This window comes from Schistocerca nitens, chromosome 8, assembly GCF_023898315.1.
Source record: "Schistocerca nitens isolate TAMUIC-IGC-003100 chromosome 8, iqSchNite1.1, whole genome shotgun sequence".
NCBI classification, from domain to species: Eukaryota; Metazoa; Arthropoda; class Insecta; order Orthoptera; family Acrididae; genus Schistocerca; species Schistocerca nitens.
In genome coordinates this window covers 65,218,841-65,245,854 of record NC_064621.1, presented here as the reverse complement: position 1 = coordinate 65,245,854, position 27,014 = coordinate 65,218,841, and the positions used below count along the sequence as shown (strand labels likewise).

At 41.5% G+C, this 27,014-nt stretch overlaps 1 protein-coding gene across 2 annotated transcripts in view; it reads left to right on the top strand.

Annotated features, from left to right (window-relative positions):
* LOC126198474 (UHRF1-binding protein 1-like) overlaps positions 1-27,014 on the top strand; it is a 458,855-nt gene that overhangs the window by 408,803 nt on the left and 23,038 nt on the right. For both annotated transcript variants that reach the window (XM_049934830.1, XM_049934829.1), the window contains one exon: positions 9,535-9,686. In XM_049934830.1, coding sequence (XP_049790787.1) covers positions 9,535-9,686 — 152 coding nt within the window. The remainder of the gene's footprint in view (positions 1-9,534; positions 9,687-27,014) is intronic.

The window sequence follows — 27,014 nt, the reverse complement described above, 5'->3', positions numbered from 1 at the left end:
AAGCCCAGGCTATCCGTGATCTGAAGGCTGACCGATCCATCGTCATTCTTCCAGCGGACAAGGGTTCCATGACCGTGGTACTTGATCATCGGGAGTATGTGGCTGAGGGACTGCGTCAGCTTTCAGACAACACTACATACAAAGTTTGCCAAGGTAATCCCGTTCCTGATGTCCAGGCGTAGCTTCAGGGAATCCTCAGAACCTTAGGCCCCCTACAAAACCTTTCACCTGACTCCATCAACCTCCTGACCCCACCAACACCCCGCACCCCTACCTTCTACCTTCTTCCTAAAATTCACAAACCCAATCATCCCGGCCGTCCCATTGTAGCTGGTTACCAAGTCCCCACAGAACGTATCTCTGCCTAAGTAGATCAACACCTTCAACCCATTACATGCAGTAACCCATCCTTCATCAAAGACACCAACCACCACTTTCTCGAACACCTGGAATCCTTACCCAATCCGTTACCCCCAGAAACCATCCTTGTAACCATTGATGCCACTTCCTTATACACAAATATTCCACACGTCCAAGGCCTCGCTGCAATGGAGCACTTCCTTTCACGCCGATCACCTGCCACCCTACCTAAGACCTCTTTCCTCACTACCTTAGCCAGCTTCATCCTGACCCACAACTTCTTCACTTCCGAAGGCCAGACATACCATCAATTAAAGGGAACAGCCATGGGTACCAGGATGGCCCACTCGTACGCCAACCTATTCACAGTTCGCTTAGAGGAAGCCTTATTGGTTACCCAGGCCTGCCAACCCAAAGTTTGGTACAGATTTATTGATGACATCCTCATGATCTGGACTCACAGTGAAGAAGAACTCCAGATTTTCCTCTCCAACCTCAACTCCTTTGGTTCCATCAGATTCACCTGGTCCTACTCCAAATCCCAAGCCACTTTCCTTGACGTTGACCTCCACCTGTCCAATGGCCAGCTTCACACGTCCATCCACATCAAACCCACCAACAAGCAACAGTACCTCCATTATGACAGCTGCCACCCATTCCACATCAAACGGTCCCTTCCCTACAGCCTAGGTCTTCGTGGCAAACGAATCTGCTCCAGTCCGGAATCCTTGAACCATTACACCAACAACCTGAAAACAGCTTTCGCATCCCGCAACTACCCTCCCGACCTGGTACAGAAGCAAATAACCAGAGCCACTTCCTCACCTCCTCAAACCCAAAACCTCCCACAGAAGAACCCCAAAAGTGCCCCACTTGTGACAGGATACTTTCCGGGACTGGATCAGACTCTGAATGTGGCTCTCCAGCAGGATTATGACTTCCTGAAATCCTGCCCTGAAATGAGATCCATCCTCATGAAATCCTCCCCACTCCACCAAGAGTGTCTTTCCGCCGTGCACTTAACCTTCGTAACTTCTTAGTTCATCCCTATGAAATCCCCAAACCACCTTCCCTACCCTCTGGCTCCTACCCTTGTAACCGTCCCCGGTGTAAAACATGCCCCATGCACCCTCCCACCACCACCTACTCCAGTCCTGTAACCCGGAAGGTGTACACGATCAAACGCAGAGCCACTTGTGAAAGCACCCACGTGATTTACCAACTGACCTGCGTCCACTGTGAAGCTTTCTATGTGGGAATGACCAGCAACAAACTGTCCAATTGCATGAATGGACACAGGCAGACAGTGTTTGTTGGTAATGAGGATCACCCCGTGACTATACCCCGCCGGCGAAACATTGCACTTGACAGTTCACTTTTTGTCTAGTTAGGTTGGCTATACTGTAATAGCGATGTTGCAACAGCAGCCTATATACACACATCAGACGATACAGTTTAGTTCCCGTCTCGTAAATGCAAGCAATTGAGCAATTACAGTGTATATAAAAACTCATTTTTAGTTGTACTACAATGACAGGAAGTAAACAACCATATAATAATGCATGTAAAAGCATAACAATGCGCACCCTTTCGATAACGGAGCAAAGAAATACAAAAAACAAGCATCTGACGACTGGTACTTTAAAATCAATAATGTACGTAGTTTACAAAATAAATAATAACCGAGATTGCAATAAATAACCAATATTAGTAATTTTTCACTCACCAATTTACAGCGATAATGGCGCAATTCCATCCAGCTCGCCATCGTCACTGTTGTCCGACTCATCGCCAAAACCGTCTTCATCGTCGTCATCAGCAAGACAAATCATTAATTGTTCATGGCCACTGATAATGCCTTCTATTGTCTGTGCTGCTCATATAAGCTTCTCGACGTGCTCTACTTTTTTTCTCCATGAGGCTGCATCCACAGTCACAAGAGCTTCATGCAACAGCTTTTCCACCTGTGTTATTGTAAAGGACTTGTTGTTGTTCCTTACATACATTTTTACATCACTCCATATTAACTCAGTAGGGTTGAAATGGCAGTGATATGGTGGCAGCCTTATTACAGTATAACCCTGCTCCTTGGCTATTTCGTCTATTACATATGTAGGTGTCGTAGGATTATTTTCTTTAACAAGAGAATATAACAGAACCTTTGTCATACTTATATCCGCTGCAATATTTCGAGCCTGTAACGACTGCACCATAACTTCTTTCCGATCATTTGTGGTTGGGGCTTTGTTCTGTATCACCGAATGATATGGAGCATTGTCCATTACAATTGTTGTAGGGACAGGAAATTGTTTTAAAAGGTTCCTGAACCACTCAACAAATCGTGTGTGATCCATATCTTCATGGTAATCACCAGTCTTTTTTGATCTAAAAACTAAAAGTGCGTCAGGTGCAAAACCACTGGAGCAGCCTGCATGGACCACAATTAATCTAGCTCCTCTTCCCGTTGGCTGATGGCCGCTACTGCTGGGTGTGTTATTCGTCCAACATTTACTGACAGCTTCCCCAGCATTAACCCACGTTTCGTCCAGCCAAATTATGGAATGAATGTCTCTGCCCACAATTTTGTGCAAGAAAATGCTACGAGCGGTAACAATATGTGCCCTCTCTAACAGTACTTTGCGTCCATCTAGCATTTTGTAATGGAAACCCATATTTTTTAGCACAATTTTTAGTGAGGTTTTACCACCCCTGAAGAGTTCACTTTCTTTTGAAGAGATTAATAACTTAGCTACAGTCGGATACTCTTTTCTGCTGTAGTAAGAATAAACATGCCTACGAATTGCATCAGTCTGGAAAGAATCTGAATCTGTGAAAGGACTAGGCCACTTTTTCTTCTTTCCCGGGGTCGATAAAAATGTATTATTTGATCCAGACAGCTCGGAATCATTACAGCTCACTTCAGTATCTTCCAAGTTTTGTAGTAATACTCCCTTACTTACTATGGTTCTTGCACTAATACCAAGAGTTTTCGACGTACGTTCCACCACTTTGTCGGCAGGAATTGATGGCTGTCCATGAATGCTTACGTAGTTTTTCTCCTACTCGTAAAACTCACGAGTTCTGCGTAGTAACTCCAGTGCCTGGCTGTTTAGTGGCACCCCTCGACGCAAAGGATTGTCACTAGGTGAACGAAGTTTTTTCGGTGGCATTTTGCAAGTATTTCCACTCACAACGTAACAGAAGTCACAACGATATAGCACACAGTACAACGAAAACACGCGGTAAACAACATACAATTTACGTTGTATACACATTCACTAAACAAAGCCGGCAACGCGGGAACTTTGACGTCACAGCACGTGAGTAACAGCAGTGCTCACTGCGCTGTGATTGGCTGGTGCCCCATGCTGAACGCCTAGCGCCTATCGTTCTTCACTTGTTACTCTGTTACGCTGCCAACTTCATACACAAACGTCAAGTGCAATGTTTCAGCGGCCCGGGTATAAACATGCCTTGGTGTACAGCCAGCACATCTTGGCACAGTGTTACACCGTCCGGGTTCTCTGGATACTTCCCACTAACACCCACCTGTCAGAACTCCGGAGATGGGAACTTGCCCTTCAGTATATCCTCTCTTCTCGTTATCCGCCAGGCCTCAATCTCCGTTAATTTCAATTTGCCGCCGCTCATACTTCACCTGTCTTTCAACAACATCTTTGTCTCTGTACTTCCGCCTCGACTGATGTCTCTGCCCAAACTCTTTGCCTTTACAAATGTCTGCTTTTGTCCGTGTTATGTGCGGATGGATATGTGTGTGTGTGTGCGAGTGTATACCTGTCCTTTTTTCCTCCTAAGGTAAGTCTTTCCGCTCCCGGGATTGGAATGACTCCTTACCCTCTCCCTTAAAACCCACATCCTTTCGTCTTTCCCTCACCTTCCCTCTTTCATGATGAAGCAACCGTTGGTTGCGAAAGCCTGAATTTTGTGTGTATGTTTGTGTTTGTTTGTGGATCTATCGACCAGCCAGAACTTTCGTTTGGTAAGACACATCATCTTTGTTTTTTTATGGGAAACATTCCACGTGGGAAAAAATATATCTAAAAACAAAGATGATGTGACTTACCAAACGAAAGCACTGGCATGTCGATAGACACATAAACATACACACGAAATTTGGTTGGTGTTTGTTTGTGTGTCCATCGACATGCCAGCGCTTTCGTTTGGTAAGTCACATTATCTTTGTTTATATATATAATGTTCAGTAGTTCAGTAAACTAGATACAAAATCAGTAATGTCATATCTCAGTGAGGAGTTTGAAACTTTCAACACAGGCAGGAGAGCGTCTATGAACTATGGCTCAAGTTTAAAGGATAGTTGACCATGCACTGGATAGATGTGTACACAGTAGAACAGTTGATAATGTCAGGGATCCCTCAAAGTTATACTGTCACTGTAAAGAAACTTCTAAAGAAACAGAGATTAATGCATGATAGGTGTAAAACATAGAATAGGGCTATAGATGGAGAGATGCTGAATGAAACACATTTGGCTGTCAAGAGAGCAATGCTTGATGGCTTCATTGAGTACTGTAGCAGAATATTGTGTAATGATATTTGACAAAACCCAAAGAAGCCCTGGCCGTATGTAAGAGCTTTAGTGGCATGTGCAACCCCTATCAAATCAAACAGAAACTGAAATTGAGGGTAGCAAAGCAAAAGCTGAAATGCTTAATCCCGTTTCCAGATGTTACTTTACAAAGGAAAACCTAGGAGAATTTCCCCTATTAAATCCTCATACCACTGAAAGAATGTATTAGTGACAATGGTGCTGAGAAACACCTGAAATTGTTAAAATTGAACAAATCTCCAGAGCCCAGATTCTGTATTGAATTTGCAGCTGCTCTTCTAACAATAATACCAATACTGGACTAGCAGGTGAAATTTGTTACTAGAGTGAGGACACAGCATGTTATCTAGGATGGACAGTCATCGTCAGATGTGTAAGTAACTTCAGTTGTGCGACAGCGATGTGTGTGGGACCTTTGTTGTTAATGTTGTGTATTAATGACCTTGCAAATGATATTAACAGTAATCTCAGACTTTTTGCAGATAATACAGTTATCTATGATGAAATACTGTCTGAAAGAAGCTGCATAAATATTCAGTCAGATCTGAATAAGATTGCAAAGTGGTGCAGATATTAAATGTTCAGAAATGTAAAATTGTAAACTTCACAAAATGAAAAAAATGTATTATCGTATGACTATAATATCAGTGAGACAGTTGGAATCAGCCAACTTATACAAATACCTGGGAATAACACTTTGTAGGGACCTGAAATGGAATTATCACATAGGCTCAGTTGTGGGTAAAGGAGGTGGTAGACTTTGGTTTATTGGTAGAATACTGGGTAAGTGCAGTTACTCTACAAAGGAAATTTCTTACAAATCACTCATGCAACCGGTTCTAGAATATTGCTAGAAGTGTGTCAGACCTGTACCAAATAGAACTAACTAGAAGGTTAGCACAAATTGTCACAGGTTTCTTTGATCCATGGGAGAGTGTCACAGAGATTCTGATGTAACTGAACTGGAAGACTTTTGAAGTTGACGTAAACCATCCTGGGAAAGTCTATTAACAAAGTTTCAAGAATCAGCCTTTAAAGGTGACTCTAGGAATATACTACAACTGTCTACATATCCCTCACATAGGGATCGTGCTGATAAAATTACAATAATTACTTCACACAAAGAGGCGTTCAAAAAGTCAGTCATTCTTCCCATGCTCCATACATCAATGGAACGTGAAGAAACCCTAATAACTGGTACTGTACAGTGGGACGTACCCTCTGCCTTGCAAGCTCAGGGTGGTTTGAAGAATACAGATGTAGATGTAGATGTAAATGAAGTATGTGGCTGGTTCATGACCCCTCACTCAGCTGTGTTACAGACAAAATGGTTTTGCATCTGAATGCCTGTGGTAAGAGGCTACTTCTGTGGCTGATTATCAGATATATCCACTCTGACCAAAACAGTGTCCATCCTATTTCAGTGATACACACTATGTTCCATAGGCCTTTTGTGGGTAAATTCTTCCAAATAACAGAGCTTCCCAATAAATGTAGTTAACAACAGCTTCTGTCAAAACAAAATGCAACAATTTGGCTGGAGCTATGTATATTAAAGAAAATGCATCTTGCGTCTTCTGTCAAACCGCCAAAAACTATGTTGATAAGAACGATGAACTTCTCATATCTATGCAGGAAAATAAAAGAATAGATGGAATTTCAGGAAATTTGTTGTGCATATTAAAATATCGCAAGGAAATCATTCAAATTGAAGATATTCAAACAGCGGAAACTCCTGTAGGAATGCCAACAATGTAGGAAAACACATATTGCTACTTATGTAAAGAAGACACACAGAGCAGCAGACATGCAAAATTAAAAGACACTTTCATAAATCTTTCAGCCACAGCCTTCATCAGTTAAAGAGAGACACACACCATTCATACATAAAAGCAAGCACACCTCATTCACACATGACCACCAAATCCAGAATCTTGAGCTGGATGCTGTATTGACAGTCATGTGTACGTGAGCTTGTGTGAATGAATGGGGTGTGTCTCTCTGTTATTAATGAAAGCTTTATGTAATTGTCTTTTGATTGTGCCTGTCTGCAACTTAACATGTCTTCTTTATGATAAGTAGCAATCTGCCTTTTCCTAAATTGAGTATACTCATATTGATGGATACAAGCTAATATCATATTACTCCAGAACCATAAAAGAACAGGTGATAGGCAGACCCATCATGTTAAGAAAAATTGTGTTTGAACAGCTTTTGAATGCTATGCCACAGTAGTGATTCATAAGCACACAAGCGTGTAGTACTGATAATTTACAGACCACCAGCAGGAAGTATTTTAAGCTTCATGCACGTAAAATCAGTTTCAATAAGGTTACGCTGATTTAATTGCAGAATCATTGTTTATGGACACTTTAGTATTGATATTCTGTGAGAGAGAGCTCATCAAGGACACCTAGTTCCAGCAGGACAATGGGACACCCCATATGCCCAGAATTGCTACAGAGTGGTTCCAGGGACACTCTTCTGAGTGTAAACACTTTCACTAGCCACCAAACTCCCCAGACATGAAAGTTAGTGAACATATCTGGTATGCCTTGCAAATGTGCTGTTCAGAAGAAATCTGCACCCCCTCGTACTATTATGGATTTATGGACAGCCCTGTAGGATTCATAGTGTCAATTCCCTCCAGCACTACTTCAGTCATTAGTCGAGTCCATGCCACGTCGTGTTGCGGCACTTCTGCGTGCTCGCAGGGGCCCTACATTGTATTAGGCAGGTGTACCAGTTTCTTTGGCTCTTCATTGTAGCTGCTGAGTCTTACCTTGAAGAGGAAAATACCAGTAATGCTGATAGTTGCATTTAAAGGTGAAAACACTAACTGTAGCTGTTGGAACTATCAGTGCCTTCCCCAGGGAAGAAAAAAGGTTAGAAAGGCCTAGAATCAGAAAGACCCGCCTTTGGTAAGGATGTGAAGAAACAGAAACTTAGATATTTCCTACTGGTGGTGTGTAAACTGTCAGCTTGACTGCATTATGTGTTCCTGATCCACTATTGTGTGGCACAGCAGTTAATTTCAGAAGGCAGTTGCAGTGCAGTGACTACTTCAAACTACATATCTCTACCAATAATATAGAATAAAGTAGTATAGATCACTAAAGATGGTTCCAAAAAGGATGTGTGTGGGTCGATGATTTTCCAAGGTATCTCTGAACTCTCCTCCTCCACACCTGCCCCCTTGCTGTGACATGATGGCAAGAACCTCATGTACTCCTTCAACCTTTCCCATCTACTTCTTTTTCAGTAATTATTTATAATTTCTTATTTTTCTTTGGATATAGATTTCTTATGTTTTGTTAATTAATTTTAAAGAAAAGGTTGCAGAGGAGGCTAAAGTAAACAAAGCAACACCCAAAAAAGTGGCCTGCCTTCACGTTGTTGGGGCATGGGCAAATCTGCATCAGATCCTAGACCTAAGAGCCCCACATTCTATCGTAATAGATCTCTCAGATTCTGGGTCCAGCACATTAGCAAAGAGGCCAGGCTGGCAACATAATCTGTAAGGTGATACGTTGGAAACAGGTAGCAAGTGAAATAAAAGTGCCCCTATTAACAAATATCGTTAAACTGTATTTTGAACTAGACTAATTTGACACTCCTCAGATGGGCACATAAAATACCACTTTAACAAACACATTGTTTGCAGTAAGACACTGGTGTTTTCCTGAATTAACATATGACACTGTACTGCTTTAAGCATGTCTTGGGCAGTATTTGTTTTGTGGATTGTGTCCAAACACTGCAAAAATGAAACTGAAAGTACCTGTTGAAATAGTAGAGAAAACATTAAAAACAGACACCCACTATATACACTATCTCTATTGTTTTTAATAGCTATAAACAAGTGTAATAATAATTTGTATCTAATGATGACAATATTATGAAAAGGATAGATTGCTACTCACCATATAGATGAGATACTGAGCTGCAGACTCCATTATGCGGTGAGTAGCAATGTATCCTTTTCATAATATTCTCATTATTCCACCCTGGATTTTCTGTTGTTTGATTTTCCCTAATGACTTGTATCCATCTAGACATACTTACTAAATTTCATTTATTTCCAAACAATATTTTAGGAAGCATAACACATTTCATACTCCATATATCTTCACATTTTTCTATATTGTTATTAGAAAGTCATCTTTTTTATGGAACTCTATATGTTTGTTGGACGATATTAAATTAATGTTCTTTGAGATGCATCATGTTGTTGAAGCCGTAGTGTTCTGCTTTACAAGTAGTTTTTTCAATTGTAACTTTATTTACTCTGTGGCTCTGTCCTGTGGAGTAGTAGCCCCAAAAATAGACCTAGTGGAAACATTGTAATATTATATCTAGTGCTCTGATCAGAGTGGATTCTTATGGCAGTTAGCTATACAAGTATCTTCTTAGCAAATGGTTTCAAATTCTGCTATGCTGCATATGTGACTGTGTGAGAGGTGATGACATCAACCGAACAACTGCACACGTTTGCCTGAATATTTTTGTTATAGATACTTTTATGTGACAAGAATTTTGTTTTTCATTGGTATATACTGTAACTGCATTCCTTTTTTAATAAACAGAAAATGCTGTGTATGAAAGTCAGATCTGCAAGTTGAAACAAAGTAATGAAGAACTGAAGGCTGAGAATGTTGAGCTGAAACGTCGGATGGCTGCATTGGAAAAAATTGCAGAAGAAAATTGCTCATTAAGACAAGCAGTGGAAGACTGTCAAGTAAGTCAAAATTAATGCTGTAAATATTCATAGGAACAGTATTAAGCACAAAAAATTTGTATCTTGAGAACACCAATAAGATTAGTGACCTGTAAGGAATATAACGAGAGTGAAAATCGCAGTCATCTATTTCTGTTACTTTTGTTACTTGTACTAATCTCCTCAAATCTGGAATGCATGAGGTAGGTATATTTATAGTAGAATGAGTTTCTCAGATGTATACTGTAGAGAACATTTTTAACTGACAGTAAAATTGCTCCTGTATTAAAACAAACATTTAAAAACATCTTGAAGGTAGTTGCATAAAAGCTTGAAATTTGAAATATTGTTGCCTAATAACATAATAATAAAGTCTGTTGAACTTGTAGCAGAGAGAGATAGAGCAGACTGAACGAGAGGACATAGTAGTGAAGTGTGGAGTTCTTGCCTTCAATTGATTAAGGCAAATGTCAGGATGGCTCCGGATTTCCTTCTTAAAGCTTGTTTTGTCCAGGTTTCAAAAGACTGTATATTAAAGGCTAAAATTATCTTGTACTTCTTCCAAAGATGCATAATTTGTAAGCAGTTGCCATAATTCAATGACTGATCATTAGGAAAACTTAGCAACATATTTTAAAGCTAAAGTCTGAGGCTCTAAGAAAAATAAGACATTGCTAAATTTATTAACTTGAAAAACAAATGTTGTATAAAAAATGGGAATCAGAGAAGTATACCATTCCAGAATATCATACGGTTCAGAATGAGAAAGATTGTGAATAAAATTCCAAAATCATTGGCCTACATTAATGGGAAGAGAATTGTGTAATACTGTAATTTTTTTAAAAAAGAAAAAACGCTGGAACAAAACTAGGAGACCTGATTTGTTGCTAAGATTATGGTACAGTAGTTAAAGGAGATAACATGTCAAGGAAATGCTTGTAAACAATTAATTTTGGATAATTACACTGTGCAAAGAACATTGTAAAATTACAGGTTGCTGCACGTTGGGGTCGGTCGTCTGCACTTTTGTTAACACTATCTTTGTTGTTCAGTCCACCTACCTCGATAGGCTTCTTGCCGATGTCCCTTCACTCTGTGATAGCAGATACATGCTGGGCAGTCTAAAGCAGCGTTGATGAAACCACTACCTAATACCTACCACACAGAGGCCGCATAACTCTAGTTGAAAGTCAGTTCCTGAAAGTTAATGATTAAAAAAAAAACCAAGGCATTCAGCATCTTCATTCTACTTGCGGAAAAGTGTTTAAAATTAGATTAACACTGCTTTTTATTCATACTGAAACACATGAAATGGCTATCGAGTTTGTATTTAATAGGGTAAAACGATATCATTCAAAGTTCACTGTCTGTATAACAAAAATTTTAGTAAGTCCGACCCGATTAATTTTCACGTTCTATCAGTCACAGACCCACAACTATTCACGAGTTAAACATTCGGTCATTTCAGTGGTATTTCTCTTAAGAGATACTCGCCAAAATATTCTGAACAGAGCACGAAACATGTCACGCAGAGTTGTTATTATGACCAGAAAGTTCACATGCTCATATCTCTCAAACTATTTAGTTTAGAAACACCAAACTTTCATTAAAATGTTCATAACTCCAGTCACTTCAGTCATGATATGTTTGAACCAAAATTATCTCACTATTTTCTCATCTTACAGAGTATTTTTAAGGAGCGATCTGATATCGTGTTATCCATAGACCGGCTAGCAAACAACCCCTCTCGAGGTAGTCTCCTATCTGTCACTTCACTATTCATGCGGGAACAGCTTAATTCTGATTGGCTGTTGATCTAAACGACCAGTCAGAATGTTCCTTTTCAGATCATTCTCGCGGAAAATCTTGCCTTATCCAATCACTAATTTGATAGTAATTAATGTCAGCAAAACTTCAAATTCTTGTATTTTGTTTAATCAAAATAAACGAAGTGCAAAATATTCTTCAAATTGATAAAAAAACTTATTCCACCTCTAACTTCCATTCTGCGTACATTTATACAAAATCAAGCGCACACCGACTTACGTCACCTGAATCGTGGTTGCAACATAACTTTCCCACAGTTTGTTTGTGCAAGGTTTTACGTAAAATGGAATATTAAATTTTAAAGTTTGTCCCACATACACTCTTAACCATTCTCACACACTCACATGGCAAAATATAATTAAATAATAATTTTGACCGATTTTTGTATTACGTAATGCGCAGTGACTAAAGTTTTCTAAAGAAAATTCTAATTAATTGATTTTTATGAACTGATAATTTTGGAATGGCTTCAAATGATAGTGAAAGTCAATCTGTTATTCTTCCTAACTTGGTTTTAAAAAACAACCGTGGGTTTTAGGAGTTTTAGTTAATACTCTTTATCTCCAGAACTGTAATAAATAAAAATCTGAAATTTTGACAGCATCATTCCATTAATAACAAAAGACTGTGTACCAAATTTGAACAAAATTGGATAATAACTAATATGGATTATTTAGATTCGTAGATGAAAAAAAATATAGCCATCCTGCAGCCACTTTACTAGACGGCTGCATGCCTTACTGCAACAAATGTCATCTCATAATAACTTGCTGCGTTACAAGGTGTCATTATTTATGGGTCTTTGTAGAGTCGTAAACTTTGAATAACAAGCATCACACTGCTTATCCTGTGACTGATGAATGTATGAGTGATACTATTATATGAGGGTCATTCAGAAAGTAAAGAAAGTTTTTTTTCTTTAGAATTTTTTATTTGATATAGCTAGACAAAATAGTATCTTACATACAATTTGATACCTATTAAGTTATTACTTCTCTCCTTTTCTGTTACATCACTCCCCTCCCCACCTGTCCCCTCCCCTGCCCTCTGTCTACACTGCAGCCCTTCACTGTCCGCCACCCCCACCATACTATCCCTCCCCCTCTCCACCCCAACCTCTTCCTTACCCCCACCCAGTAGCCATTCCCATCATGCACTGGTGCTGCTGCTCTCAGTGTGGTTTCAGTTGCCTGAGACTGTAGTCATGTGTGTGAGCTGCATTTGCGTGAGTGAGTGAGAGTGTGTGTGTGTGTGTGTGTGTGTGTGTGTGTGTGTGTGTGTGTGTGTGTGTGTGTGTTTTGTCTGTTGTTGACGAAGGCCTTAATGGCCGAAAGCTTATTTGTGACAGTCTTTTTGTTGTGCCTATCTGTGACTCAGCATCTCCACCATATGGTGAGGAGCAACTTTCCTTTCATAGTATTGTTAAATTTGATAGTTTAGCTTCTTTTCTATGTAGTCACCATTCAAATATAGGCTTTTGTACTGTTTTACCAGTTTTTCTATGCTTTCTGTGTACATAATTGCTGCCAAGTTATTGATCCACTCATTAAGGGCTTCTTTAAGTTGATCATCATTTCTGTAGCAGTGTCCGATCAAAACGTCTTTCAATTTGGGGAATTGGTCATAATCACTTGGGGCTAAGTCTCGACTGTATAGCGGATGTCACACCACACCACATTCCAATGGTGCTGTGAAGTCATTGAAGTTTCTGACAGTAGGCTGGTGCATTTATGGTCTCACACCTAGACATTTAATCGATGAGCAGGACATCCTTACGATCCCAAAACACCATAGTCATAGTCTTTCTGGTGCTCAAAAATTGTTTTGCTTTTTTTGGTTTCATTAGGGATTGTGAATCATGCCATTCCGTTGGTTGGTTCTTTGTTTCTAGTGTGAAATGTGATATCCAAGTCCATTACCTGTGACAACATGTTTCAAAAATTCATCACCATTATTTTCCTCAAGTGATGAATACTTATAGCTCTATTAGCTACATGAAAGCACAGCTTCCAATTTGTAGCATCATTCTGAGAATGGAACATGGCTGTCCGGCCAGAGGCAACCGGAGGAAATAAGTATCTGTAGCCATCTCACAATGGAATGGTCCAGTCTGACATGTTGAAACTGCTGTGAATTGGCAGGAGCCAATTCACGGAGTTTGGAGGAAGCCGAAAGGCACACGTTAAGCTCACGCAAACTGGCGTGAGGTCTGGAACAGGACAATGTAATTAATATAGCCAATAAGGTACGTTGCTGCTGGAATACTTAACTTTAATCCATAACTGGTGTACATCGCTCTTGACGGTACATGTTTTTCAATCTCAATATTAACTGGTAATGGCGCCTTGCTAGGTCGTAGCAAATGAAGTAGCTGAAAGCTATGCTAACTATCGTGTCAGCAAATGAGAGCGTATTTGTCAGTGTAGCATCGCTAGCAAAGTCTGTTGTACAACTGGGGCGAGTGCTAGGACGTCTCTCTAGACCTGCCGTGTGGCGGCGCTCGGTCTGCAATCACTGACAGTGGCGACACACGGGTCCGACGTATACTAATGGACCGCGGCCGATTTAAAGGCTACCACATAGCAAGTGTGGTGTCTGGCGGTGACACCACAGAAACCTACCCTGAAATTTTTCACACAGGAATAATACTCTGAAAGAAATGCTCTATCAAAACTTAAGCTGCTAAGGCACACTCTAAGTATTTAAAAAAACTTGAAAATTTCCAAATTTGTAGTTCATCAGGTGTCTGGGAAATATACATCCCTGCCTTAGTTGTAGCAGTCTGTGTGTGAGCAATACAGCAGGTACACACACTTGATTGACGGCACATCAGTAAACAAATAATACAGCACAATGTGATCGTAATTTATAAAGCAAAATCCAATTCCATTGATAGTTTCACTGGCAAAGTTGTTCACAGTTACTGTTCACTCTAATTTGCAACTTATTCAATACCTCATGCACACATGACTGCCAACTCCAGCATCTCGGACTGGAATTCAGTTGTCATGAGCCTACCCCCAGAATCCATTTCCCTCCTCACCCCTGTGACACACCACACCCCAACCTTGTATATGCTCCCCAAAATCCACAAACCCAATAATCCTTTACTTCCCATTGTGGCTGGTTATTGTGCCCCACTGAAAGAATTTCAGCCCTAATTGACCAACACCTCCAACTAATTGCCTTTAATCTAGCCACCCATGACAAAGACACCAACCTTTCCTTCACTGTCTTTTCACCATCCCCACCTCTTTAACTCCTGGATTCCCCACTCGTCACTGTTGATGCCACCACCCTATACACCAACATCCTTCATGCCCATGGTCTTACTGTTATTAAACATTACCTTTCCCAGTGTCCTTCAGACTCTAGACCCACTACCTCATTCCTCATACACCTACGAACTTTATCCCAACACCCAACTACTCTTCCTTTGAAGGGAAAGCCTATAAACAAATCTGTGGCACAGCCATGGGTACCCACAGACAACCTCTTGTGCCAACCTTTTTATGGGCCATGTAGAGGAGACCTTCGTAGCCTCCAAAAACACCACACGTTTTGTCTGGTTCAGGGTCACTGATGATGTTGTCGTAATCTGGACACAGAGGCAAGACACCCTATTTGCGTTCCTTCACAGCCTCAACACCTTCTATCCTACCCGCTTGACATGGTCCTCCTCAACCCAGCCTTCCTAGATGTTGACCTCCTCCCCTCTGGTGGCCTTTAATCTAGCCACCCATGACAAAGACACCAACCATTTCCTTCACTGTCTTTTCACCATCCCCACCTCTTTAACTCCTGGATCCCCACTCGTCACTGTTGATGCCACCATCCTATACACCAACATCCTTCATGCCCATGGTCTTACTGTTATTAAACATTACCTTTCCCAGTGTCCTTCAGACTCTAGACCCACTACCTCATTCCTCATACACCTACGAACTTTATCCCAACACCCAACTACTCTTCCTTTGAAGGGAAAGCCTATAAACAAATCTGTGGCACAGCCATGGGTACCCACAGACAACCTCTTGTGCCAACCTTTTTATGGGCCATGTAGAGGAGACCTTCGTAGCCTCCAAAAACACCACACGTCTTGTCTGGTTCAGGGTCACTGATGATGTTGTCGTAATCTGGACACAGAGGCAAGACACCCTATTTGCGTTCCTTCACAGCCTCAACACCTTCTCTCCTACCCGCTTGACATGGTCCTCCTCAACCCAGCCTTCCTAAATGTTGACCTCCTCCCCTCTGGTGGCCCCATCCACACCTCTATCAACATTAAACCCAACAACCACCAACTGTACCTGCATTTTGACTACTGTCTTCCCTTTCACACCAAAAAAATCCCTCCCATACAGTCTGGCAGTCAGGGACGGCATTATCTCCAGTGACAAGAATTTCCTTGCTCAGTATACTCAGCGTCGCACCAAGGCCTTCACAGGCCAGTGCTACCCAAGAACCAGCCACAAAGGAATATCCTCTTAGTGACCCACCACCACCCCCTCAGACTGGAACAACTGAACCACAGTCTTCGCCAAGGCTTTTATTATCTATGACCATGCCCTGAAGTAAGAACATCCTACCCAATGTCCTTCCTACCCCTCCTAAAGTGGTGTGCCATTGCCCACACCCAATGCCACCCCCTTGCCACAAGGATCATATAGACCTGTGGAAGACACAGGTGCAAGACCTGCCGAGTCCACCCACCCAGTACTTCCTATGCCAGTCCTGTTACAGGTTTATCCTATCCAATCAGGGGCCAGGCCACACCAACCCGCTGTCCACCAGGATGAATGGCTACAGTTGGCAAAGAGCAAAGTTGACCACCCTGGCACAACATGCAGCTGAACATAACATACTTGATTTCAGTGTCTGGTTCACTACCTGAGCAATCTGGACCCTGCACCACCAGCTTTTATGACCCGCTCCAATAATTATCCTGGCCTCAACCTATGGCAACATAATGTCCCCAAATCTCCACCCAACAGTTTCCACCCCCTCTGTCCTATCATCTTTTCCCCATTCTCATCTCCCACCCTGTTTATTTGTCACCCTCTGCCAATGCTCACACCCATCTTTTCCCGCTCCTCCACCAGACAATGTTTGTCTCTCTCCCCACCTACTATCCCTTCCCCTTTCCCACCACCTCTAGACTGCTGTTTGCAGCCCACTTGATAGTCGCATTCTGGCCCAAGATGCTGGAGAGTGAATGAGGTGTGCTTGCTTGTATGTTTGAATGGTATGTGTTTCTCTTTTGCTGATGAAGGCTGTGGCTGAACGCTTTTAATTGTACCTGTCCACAACTTAGCATGTCTTTTTTACTGTAAGTAGCAATCTGTATTTTCCTGCCCTATCGATATTCCTACCTGGAGTTTCCATTGTTTGATTTCAACTTATTCAATATCCATAATAATTAGCAGGTGCCTTTCTGGTATCACTGAATGTTAACACTGGAAGTAAAACAATTAATTTTCTTTGCATTTTCTTCATATATGCTTGTGTAACACCATCTCTCTTTGTGCACTTCCAGAGTTTCACAATAATGGGGTATCCAATTAATGTTTTGTATAAGAACGTAGGCTTCCGCGGCCAGTGTTATAGTGATTAAAATTCTTCTGGGAATTATGCCGCGTCATTGCTAAAAACTAACAAGTTCAGCCGCGCAGTTACGCGCGTCCTCTACATGCGGCGCTGTGGCAGCTGCCAGCGGATGCTAGACTCAGACTCAGTTATGATTTGACTGTTAAAGTGTACACATGTCTTACTCTGTTTACTTGATCTGTGACTTTCATGTGTTGCGTCTGCCTTGAAATATATTTGTTCAACTTGAAGTTATAACAATTGGCGACGAGGTAGTGATTTTTCTTTTCCATTGTTGACCCACATGTTTCCATGGCTACTTTAGAGCAACTATTGCAAGGTCTCATAGAACAGCAAACGCTTCTCACAAATGCGATTCATGATTTTGTCACGGCATCAAATGTGGGGCGTCTCTCATCGTTGTCTCTCCCTCCTTTTCCTCCTTACGACGAGATGGCGGAAGACTGGTCTGATTACGAAAAAGGTCTTCGACAGCACTTCTTGGCGTTTCATGTTGCGGACGAACAAACATGTAAGTCTTCGTTCCTTTCATGGATTTCACCTCAAATGTATCAGTTGTCGCAATTGGCTCCTTTGAAAGATCCTGCGTCTCTGTCCTTTGCTGAAATGTGCTCACTTCTGTCCGTCTATTTTCAAAAGCAAACGCATTTGGTAGCCTCTCGTGTTGCCTTTTATCATTGTCAAAAACAACCAAATCAATCCTATCGCACTTGGGCTGCTGAACTTCACGGCCTCAGTAGAAAGTGTCAATTTGTTACTGAAGTTCACAAAGAATCCTATGCTGATTCCATGGTACGGGATGCTATTATCCGATTGGCGCCTGACAAAGAAGTTAGGCAACATGCTCTTCAGTTGGCAAATCCGACTCTAGATGAAGTCCTATCTATCGCTCAGTCTTTCGAAATTTCTCGCGTCACTGAAGTGCAAATAGAGGCATGGGGCGACGTCAGGGAACTACAACCTCTGTGCGATGTTGACGAAGCATGTGGCGTGTCCTCGCCGGCCGACGTGGCCATAGTACGCTCCCAAAGCGCAGCCTCATCCTAACTGTAAACAAACCTCTAAGAAACTGCAGCAAAACCCATGGCAGCTTCCTTCATGTCTGCGGTGTTTTACGAAACATTCACGAGAAGATTGTCCACAACGTTGGGCCGTGTGTCACATATGCAAAGAAAAGGGTCACGTGTCATCCGTTTGCAAATCCGACTGCATACATGATGTTCATGAACATGACGCTGATTCTGATTCTGTTTTGTCTGTCAATTGTACTTCTTCCCTTTGGTCGAGATGTTCGCATGCAGGTGGACACTGGTTCTGCTGCCACTATCATCAATTCTTAGACGTATCTTCAGTTGGGGTCTCCAATCCTGTCACCTGTCACTAGGCAATTACGGACTTACAATAAACAGAAGATTTCTCTCTTGGGACACTTTGATGCTGAGGTGTCTTACAAATCAGTCGTTTGCACTGTTCCCATATTTGTGGTCAACCATAGTAACGCAGAGAATCTTTTTGGTTTCGATGCCTTTCGCGTTTTTGGGTTCTCCGTAGATAACACTGTCAATATCGTCTCTGATGCTATTCCTTATGCTCAATTGGATTCCTTGTTGACAACATTTTCATCCCTTTTTTCTCGTGGGTTAGGCCGTTCAAACGACTTTGAAGCTCATATCATGCTCAAACCCACTGCTCGGCCTAAGTTTTTTGGGGCTTGGCCCATTCCTGTGGCCCTTTGTGATCAGGTCAAATGGGAGCTGGATCGTCTCACTGCTTCAGGGGTCTTGCTTCCTGTCACTTCCAGTGAGTGGTCCTCTCCTGTCGTTGTCGTTGCTAAGCCAAATGGTGATATTCGTCTCCGTGGCGATTTCAAAGCTACTGTAAACGCTCAATGCCTTATCGACACTTAGCCTATGCCTCGACCTGAAGAATTGTTCACTGAACTTGCTGGAGGCCAGTATTTTTCTAAACTTGACCTGTCAGAAGCTTATCATCAACTTCCTCTCGATGCTGCTTCCCGGCAGTTTCTGATCCTTAACATGTCTTTCGGCCTCTATCAATACCAATGATTGCCATTTGGGGTTCCCAGCGCCCCTGCTCTCTTTCAGCGATTCTTGGAAGAATTATTGCTCACCGTCCCTGGGTGTATAAATTACCAGGACGACATTGTTGTCACTAACTCCATCACTGCCAAACATCTTCAAAATCTCCGCACACTTTTTCACGTCTTACATACTGCCGGTCTTAAGTGTAACCTTCAGAAATCAAAATTTTTTCAGGCATCTATCACGTACTTGGGGTTTCAACTCTCTCGGTATGGTATTCGTCCGCTTCAGCAAACTGTCGCTGCGATCGATGCCCTTCCTCGCCCTACATCTTTTAAGGAACTGCAGGCCTTCTTGGGGAAAATAGCATGCTATCACAAGTTTTTACAGTCCACTGCTTCAGTGGCTCAGCCATTGCATCGCCTGTTGCATAAAAACGTGCCTTTTCACTGGTCCGCGTCATGCGATGCGGCTTTCCAGAAATTGAAGACTATGCTGAAACAGACCCCGTGCCTGGCTACTTATCGACCTGACCAACATCTTGTTCTTGCCACGGACGCCTCTCAATACGGGGTTGGTGCAGTCCTTGCACACCGTTTTTCTGACGGTTCTGAACAACCCATTGCTTATGCCTCCAAAACGCTCACGGATGCCCAACAAAAGTATTCTCAAATTAAAAACGAAGCTTTGGCCATTATTTATGCTCTTCATAAGTTTGGTGTTTTTCTCTATGGATCCAAATTTCATTTTGTTACAGATCACAAACCACTTGTTTCCTTGTTTCATCCATCAATGTCATTTCCCGACAAGGCTGCACACCGCCTCCAGCATTGGGCTCTTTACTTGTCTCGTTTCAATTATGAGATTCATTTCTGGCCGACGACTCAACATGCGAATGCTGATGCACTGTCTCACCTTCCCATGGGTCCTGATCTGGCATTCGATAGGGACAAACTTTTGTGTTTCCACCCAGATGTTGCCGAGCAACGGGTTGTGGATGGGTTCCCCATCACCGGGGACTGGCTGGCGGCTGCTACGGGTTCTGACCCTATCCTCTCCCGGGTTTTACGCTGTATTCAGAAGGGTTGGCCAGATCGTCCATCCGCTAAGACTTCTGATCCGTTGTGGTACTACTAAGCTTTGCATTACCGCCTCACGGCTAGGGATGGTGCTATCCTTCTTTCCACTGAAAATGCTTCACCGTGTGTTGTGGCACGTGCGTTTTTGTGTGCTTTGGTCTTGCGCCTCCTTCACCAAGGGCACTGGGGTGTCTCTCGCACAAAATCTCTGGCGCACCGTCATGTGTACTGGCCTCGCATTGACTCTGAAATCGCACACATGGTCGCTGCCTGCGGCCCTTGTGCATCATAGGCTGCTGCCCCGAAGTCATCTTTGTCACCGTGGCCTTCGCCTGAGAAGCCCTGGGAGCGTATTCATTAGGTACTTATTGGCTTCTCGTTATTGATGCCTATTCTAACTTTCCTTTCATTGTCAGTTGCACGTCGCCTACCACTGTGGCAACCACCAATGCTCTAGCTCGCATTTTCTCTTTGGAAGGCCTTCCCTGTAGTCTTGTTACCGATAGTGGTCCGCAATTTGCCTCTTCCGATTTTGTGGATTTTTGTGCCCGTCACAGCGTCATGCATATCATGGCCCCTCCGTTCCATCCACAGTCAAACGGTGAAGCTGAACAACTGGTCCGCACATTTAAATCTCAGATGAGGAAACTCCTGACTTCTTCTGCTGCTGATGATGCGCCTCTCCAATTTCTGGTTTCTTACCGTTTCACCCCCATTGGTGACCGCAGCCTGGCTGAGCTCTTACATGGCTGACAGCCCCGCACGCAACTTCATCCTCTGCAGCCTTCCACCTCACGGCCGCGGGTGCCTTCGCTTGGCCGATTCACTGCCGATGACCTTGTATGGGTACGGGGATATGGCAGGCAGCCAAAATGGAGTCCTGGCTGCATCTTACAACACCGTGGCCGACGACACCTATATGAAATCCAGACGGACATGGGTGTTGCAGTGCGTCATTCGGATCAGCTTCGGCCTCGTGTGCCGGCAACACCTGTTCCGGATGCCGCTACACCACCTTCGGCTCTACCTGACTCTCGGGATACTGGAATCTCTCATTACTCACAACACAGTCCTCTCACCATCATATCGGTGCGAGCACAAGAACTGACGCCACCAGAAGACAAGCCCATGCAGGAACCAGATGACCATCATCTGTCGGAGCAACTCTACTCGCCTCCTTCTCCTACAGACGCGGACACATCGCCCATGTCTCCTGTTATATCAACCGGACTTGCCGCAACAAGCAGATTGGTACACGGGGCCCCAGCAGATTCAACCCCCACGTCTCCTGTCATCTTGACCCGTTATCATCGGGGACACTTCCGGCCGTACGGGAAGCCTCTTCCTCGAGACTTTACGGCCAGTCAAACAACACCTATGGACGTTAGCAATCTACAGGTCACCTCCATCAAGACCTGTGCAAAAACTTCAGAGGGGGGAAAAGTGTTGTGACTCGCCGATCTTTCAAAGTGCCGCCACGCAGTTACGCGCGTCCTCTACATGCGGCGCTGTCTGTCAGCGATGCAGCAGCAGCGCCACCTAAGCGACCGGCCAGCCAGAGGCCGCTAGATTCGGACTCAGTTATGATTTGACTGTTAAAGTGTACACATGTCTTACTCTGTTTACTTGATCTGTGACTTTCATGTATTGTGTCTTCCTTGTAATATATTTGTTCAACTTGAAGTTATAACAGTAGTGATAAAATCTGAAGACTGGTATGCAGCTAAAATCGATATTTCTCCTGAAGACTTGCATACCTGTTATTTATTACTGGTTGATGATTTCTTGGACATTCATATGAATTATGTTGAGATTTTGTTAGAAATTGTGGAAAGGTAGGTGAAAAAGGAAATAACTATGATGATTCTGTGAATTGTGGTTCGAACAGTGATTGTTTTGCTAATTAAAGTCCAAAGCAGAAATGCAGTACCTTCCTAGCCCAAAGAAAACATGGAGAGCAATAGCTTTTGGTGGCAAAAAAGGGCTGTAAACTTTTTTGTTAAACAAAGGAGGGAGAAAATGCCTAAAGTTAAGCTGTGTGAAAAGCCGGTTTCATTTTGTAAAATCTGAATGTGAATTGTATTAATGGAAGAAAGATTCACACAGTACAAAATATGCACCAAAATGAAACTCACAAAAATGTGAAAGAAGAATTATTGAACTATTTAGATCTTGAAAGACAATGCAATATTACAGAAGGAAATCTAGGCTTTGTCAATTGCAAGTGAGATGAACATTACGAATTTCCAGGCTTCTTCAGTCTGGTTAAGCAGATTCAGCAAATTGTTTAGGAAAGGAAGTTGCAAAATTACCAAGTTTACTTCAAGTGAACATGCAGAGGAGATGTCATTAAAAGGTAGCTTCAGGTTATTTCCTAAAACATTGTGTATAAAGTGAGTCAGTCAGGTTTCATGCAAGAACTGCATGCAAGCCACAGTTTATTGTTTTGATCGAAAAAAGAGTCCCTTGTGCAGTCATAAACAACAATGCCAGTGGGAAGTATCAGCGGATTACTGTTTCCACGGGTTTATATCTGTCTTCCAGAACCTCAAGGCAAATTAGGGCCAAAAATTTAAAAAAGAAAGACTGTGCAGCTGCAAAAATCTTGTAATTGATGCAACAAACTCTGGAAAAATGGGAGAGAATAATTTTCTGTATTTTACATGAAACATCATCTTACCAGATGCAGAAAATTATTTATTGCATTTGTTGGACTCTTGGCCTCGATAAAATGACACCTTTGTGCATAGGATGACGGCAGCAAGACTGTTGATATAATTCAGATTCTGCCTGGAACTGTGGTTCAGACCCTAAATAAAGAAATGTTTTGACAGTGTAAAGCATTTTTCAGAAAATTGTTGGACAGTATAATTTCTGCTAGCTCTTTGGTTATTTTAGTATTATTAAAATCAGTCATTTGTGTATTGTCAGTCTGCATCATCAGACTAAAACTAAACATCATTTGAAAAAAACCTTGAAGACCCGTACTGACATGATAACATTTTATGAATAACTTAATCAAGTATTCATGGTACACAGCTCAGTATGCAGAACAAAAGCCATGTCATTTTTTTCTCCATCATAATTCTGCCTAAATAAAAACTAGTAATTACTGTGTAACGCCTGAGTACATTAATTTTTCTTTTATCAGGTGTGACTAGTACAAGGCATAAATAAGGAACTGTTTCATTGTTAGTAAAATATACATTATTTAAAAATTACCATAAAATTTGTGGTCAGAAATTTTTATAAATCTTTCATGTCAACAAATTAAAGTCCCCATTAATGGAAGTAGTCTGTAATGAAACATCATACACTACCTTGATTTTTCCTCTGCTAGTCACCTATGTAACAATTACATCTGCAACATTTTAGGTGTGATTTAAATTCTTAAAATTTGATGTGTGCACTTAGGACTTCACGCTACATGGCGCTACTTTGTATCACCATCGCTGTGTGTGCTTATTCAGCGATTCACACATTAGGCAGAAAGTACTGTACAAATCATTGTGATAAGTGGCTCTTTGTGTGGTAAAACTGCAATGCGTCTTAGTGGATAAAATTTTGACATTGAATTTCTTTAGTTGTACTCTTCTTGTGTGCAAGATTTAAGTGTAGGTTACATGTCGGATTGGACTATTTCTTCTCAGAAGCAGATTTGTTGATCTTTGCTATCACATAAAAGCAGTAGAAAACCCATACGTAAGACACAGGTAATCTGCTAACAAGCTGCATGTAGCATGTATGTGGGAAATTTTTAGACCTGATAAATGGCCTCCCCCTATAGTACCACTGAGAATTTTCCAGCAGTTCTCACAAGGAAGGGGGGGAAAAGAAAGGTGTCACCTTTACTAATTGCAGACAAGAATGCATAACCTTACAGGAAGAGAGAAGAAAAGTAAACCTGCCCTTGAAACTGTATGCATTCAGGATAAGCGTTCAGAATTTGTCCTTATTATTAACTGTAGCAACACCTACAGAGTGCTTGAAATTAGAAGTAAAATCTCCAAATCTGGATGTAATATTTATAAAACATATTGGAGGTGATAAATTGTGCTGACATGTTAATTCCTATGAAAAGATCAGTTATTCAGTAAGTAGTGTAATAAGTACCGGTCCAGAATTTGAAACAGTCTGGGTTAAGACTGGTCGCCAATCAAGTATTAAAAAATCGGCATGAGTTTTGAGAAAACTTGGATAATCTAGTAGATGGTGTAGCTGGAAGATTACCTGTAAGTCCTGGCTACAAATATTTTTATTGAGGCCTTTAAATATAATGCTATTTCTGAAGGTCTCTATAAACCATTACAATGGGTTCGCTTTATAGTGAAGCATTCGAGATAAAACAACATGGGTGAAAGAAGCTGAAGAAATTCTCCAGGCATCTAAATGACATTCACTGCAGCATAACCTTTATGTTTGATATAGAGAGTGATTAATACATCCTAGAGCTGATAGTATCAGTAATGCTTAACAAGAACAAGAAACTCAAGGTTTTAGTGACAGCACTTGTTGGTCAGTGGATACTGCATGATTTCATTCAGCAGAGCTCTATAGTGGATGTTCGCTTTGAAGAAAATGGGAAAGGCAGCACCTCGAGAGAGCATTTCTTACAATTCTTCTAGGAAACAAACAAAAAAATGCTAATGTAACACCAGAACAAGTATGTAACTGAATCAAAGGCTCTTTGAGGCTTATTGACATACTGAACAGGGTACACAAGTCTTATTGTGGTTGTATGTAGTGGTTTCCTGTGATAAAAAGAGTTTTGAGAAACATATTACTGATTCAAAAAACACATTTCTTGTAGATTGGGCTGAGAAATAAACTTAATTGAATAGGCAAAACTAGTGGAAAATGAAAGTAAACTTGTCAATAATGGGGGGGGGGATCTAACATGTAATCTGTACCACTGTGAAACTTTTCATATTTCACATTCATGCAGCCACCAAACCACTTAAACCAGGAATATAACCAGAACCAAAGTTGGAATCAGAGGATGCACAATTGTTTTGTCAAAATTGAAGTCAGAGGTGGAAGTGTTATTCACATAATTATGAATAATGAAAGTTCTATATAACATAGCCATTTTATTTATTTACAGAACAAAATTAGTTATATTGAGTTAATTATATAATTAATGATCACAGCATGTAATTGAAACATGTATATTGAAAACAGAAAGAAATGTACATCCCCTTAACCGATAGTTTGGCTTTAAGAGTTGAAATGCAAGACAACAGAATTGAATGAGAGGCTGCTACTTTCATAAATCAACTTCTCAATTTCTTTTGCGAGTTGTGGCATTATCACAATGAAGAGAAACAGTGATCCAGTGAATGTTGATTTTAACCCCCACTCCTCCTCTCTCTCTCTCTCTCTCTCTCTCTCTCTCTCTCTGTGTGTGTGTGTGTGTGTGTGTGTGTGTGTGTGTGTGTGTGTGTGTGTGTGTGTGTGCTAATGCCAGGGCTTGAATGCAAACATACATAAATTTATTATTGATATCTGTCTGTGACAATAATCTTTAGATCTGTAGACTGCGTAACTAAATAAGGTAACACACCAGACAGTGCTGATGTACATGGAAATTGCCATCTGAATTTGCTATGTGCTGGCTACTGACAACTGTGTGTAGATAAGAGTTAGGTCAAGTTCTGTAACGGGTTGTAGAAGATCCTTAGCGCTGCCGAGTGCAGGTGCTACTTGCTGTACTGATGCTGGCAGCAAGTGTGGTGTGGCAGTTAGTGATGACCACCAGAAGTGTTGACAGTCTAGTAACGACTGATGACAACATCTGTATAATGTTTTATATCACAATTATATAGTAAGTCAATGAAAATGTACAAGGGTCTCTTATTGGGGAAGCAGTCACCATTGCTTCCTTCATTCGTTTTTTGAATGCATAGACAAGCTAATCAGTTCCTGTTTGAGTAGTAGATTCTTCTGCTTCTGGCTACAGGAATGTGGCTGTTGGCGGTGCAAGCAGTCACAGCAAGCAGCTAGATCCATAGATACAGACTACCAGAATTATAGGTGTGAAAGATTACGTATGATCTTCTGGGTATATTCAAGAAAACAAAATTTTGACAGAGAATTTTTGGTCAGATCGCTACACTATTAAGGACCAGTTGTACAATTCCCGGCTAGCAGTCGCTTAAGTTCTATTCTGGAAGTAACGCAGAAAACGTGTTGTACAAATATGTAAAAAAGCCTAACCAGAGAATAACTGCGGGATAACAAAACCGGTGATTGTGGCAGGAATATCTACAGAATTGGTGGTGACAAGATTTTTGTTAGAACGAGGAATGAGAAGAAATGGGGACATCACACAAATTATGGAAGAATAAGGCGATTCCAAATTTATATAAAAATTTCGTAATACTTTTCGATCTCGTGCTTGAGAAACTGGTGCGTATTAATGAAATGTGAAACTGTTTCCTACCATAAAGCTTTTTGCTTGTAGTAGGCCTAATAGGCATTTGATATTGGTACTTCGTGAATTATATTCTGTCGTGTTATAAAGACGACCATCTGTGCCAAAACAGTCTCGTTTATTTGGTGTGTGTTACAAAACTGCTGCAATATTAGAAAGGCCTATTTTGTTTTATCTAGCAGACACTGAAAAAATAGAAGTAATCACATCGAGAAACCACACCAGTCTTGGATATTATTTGTGTTAATAGCTTTTTCAGTATTAGATAACGACATTTCGATTGTTCATGTAGCAAAACGGTTGACGAACTTTGATGAGGTAATAGATTCTTTCGCAGAAAGGGAGGCACACCATGTAAAGC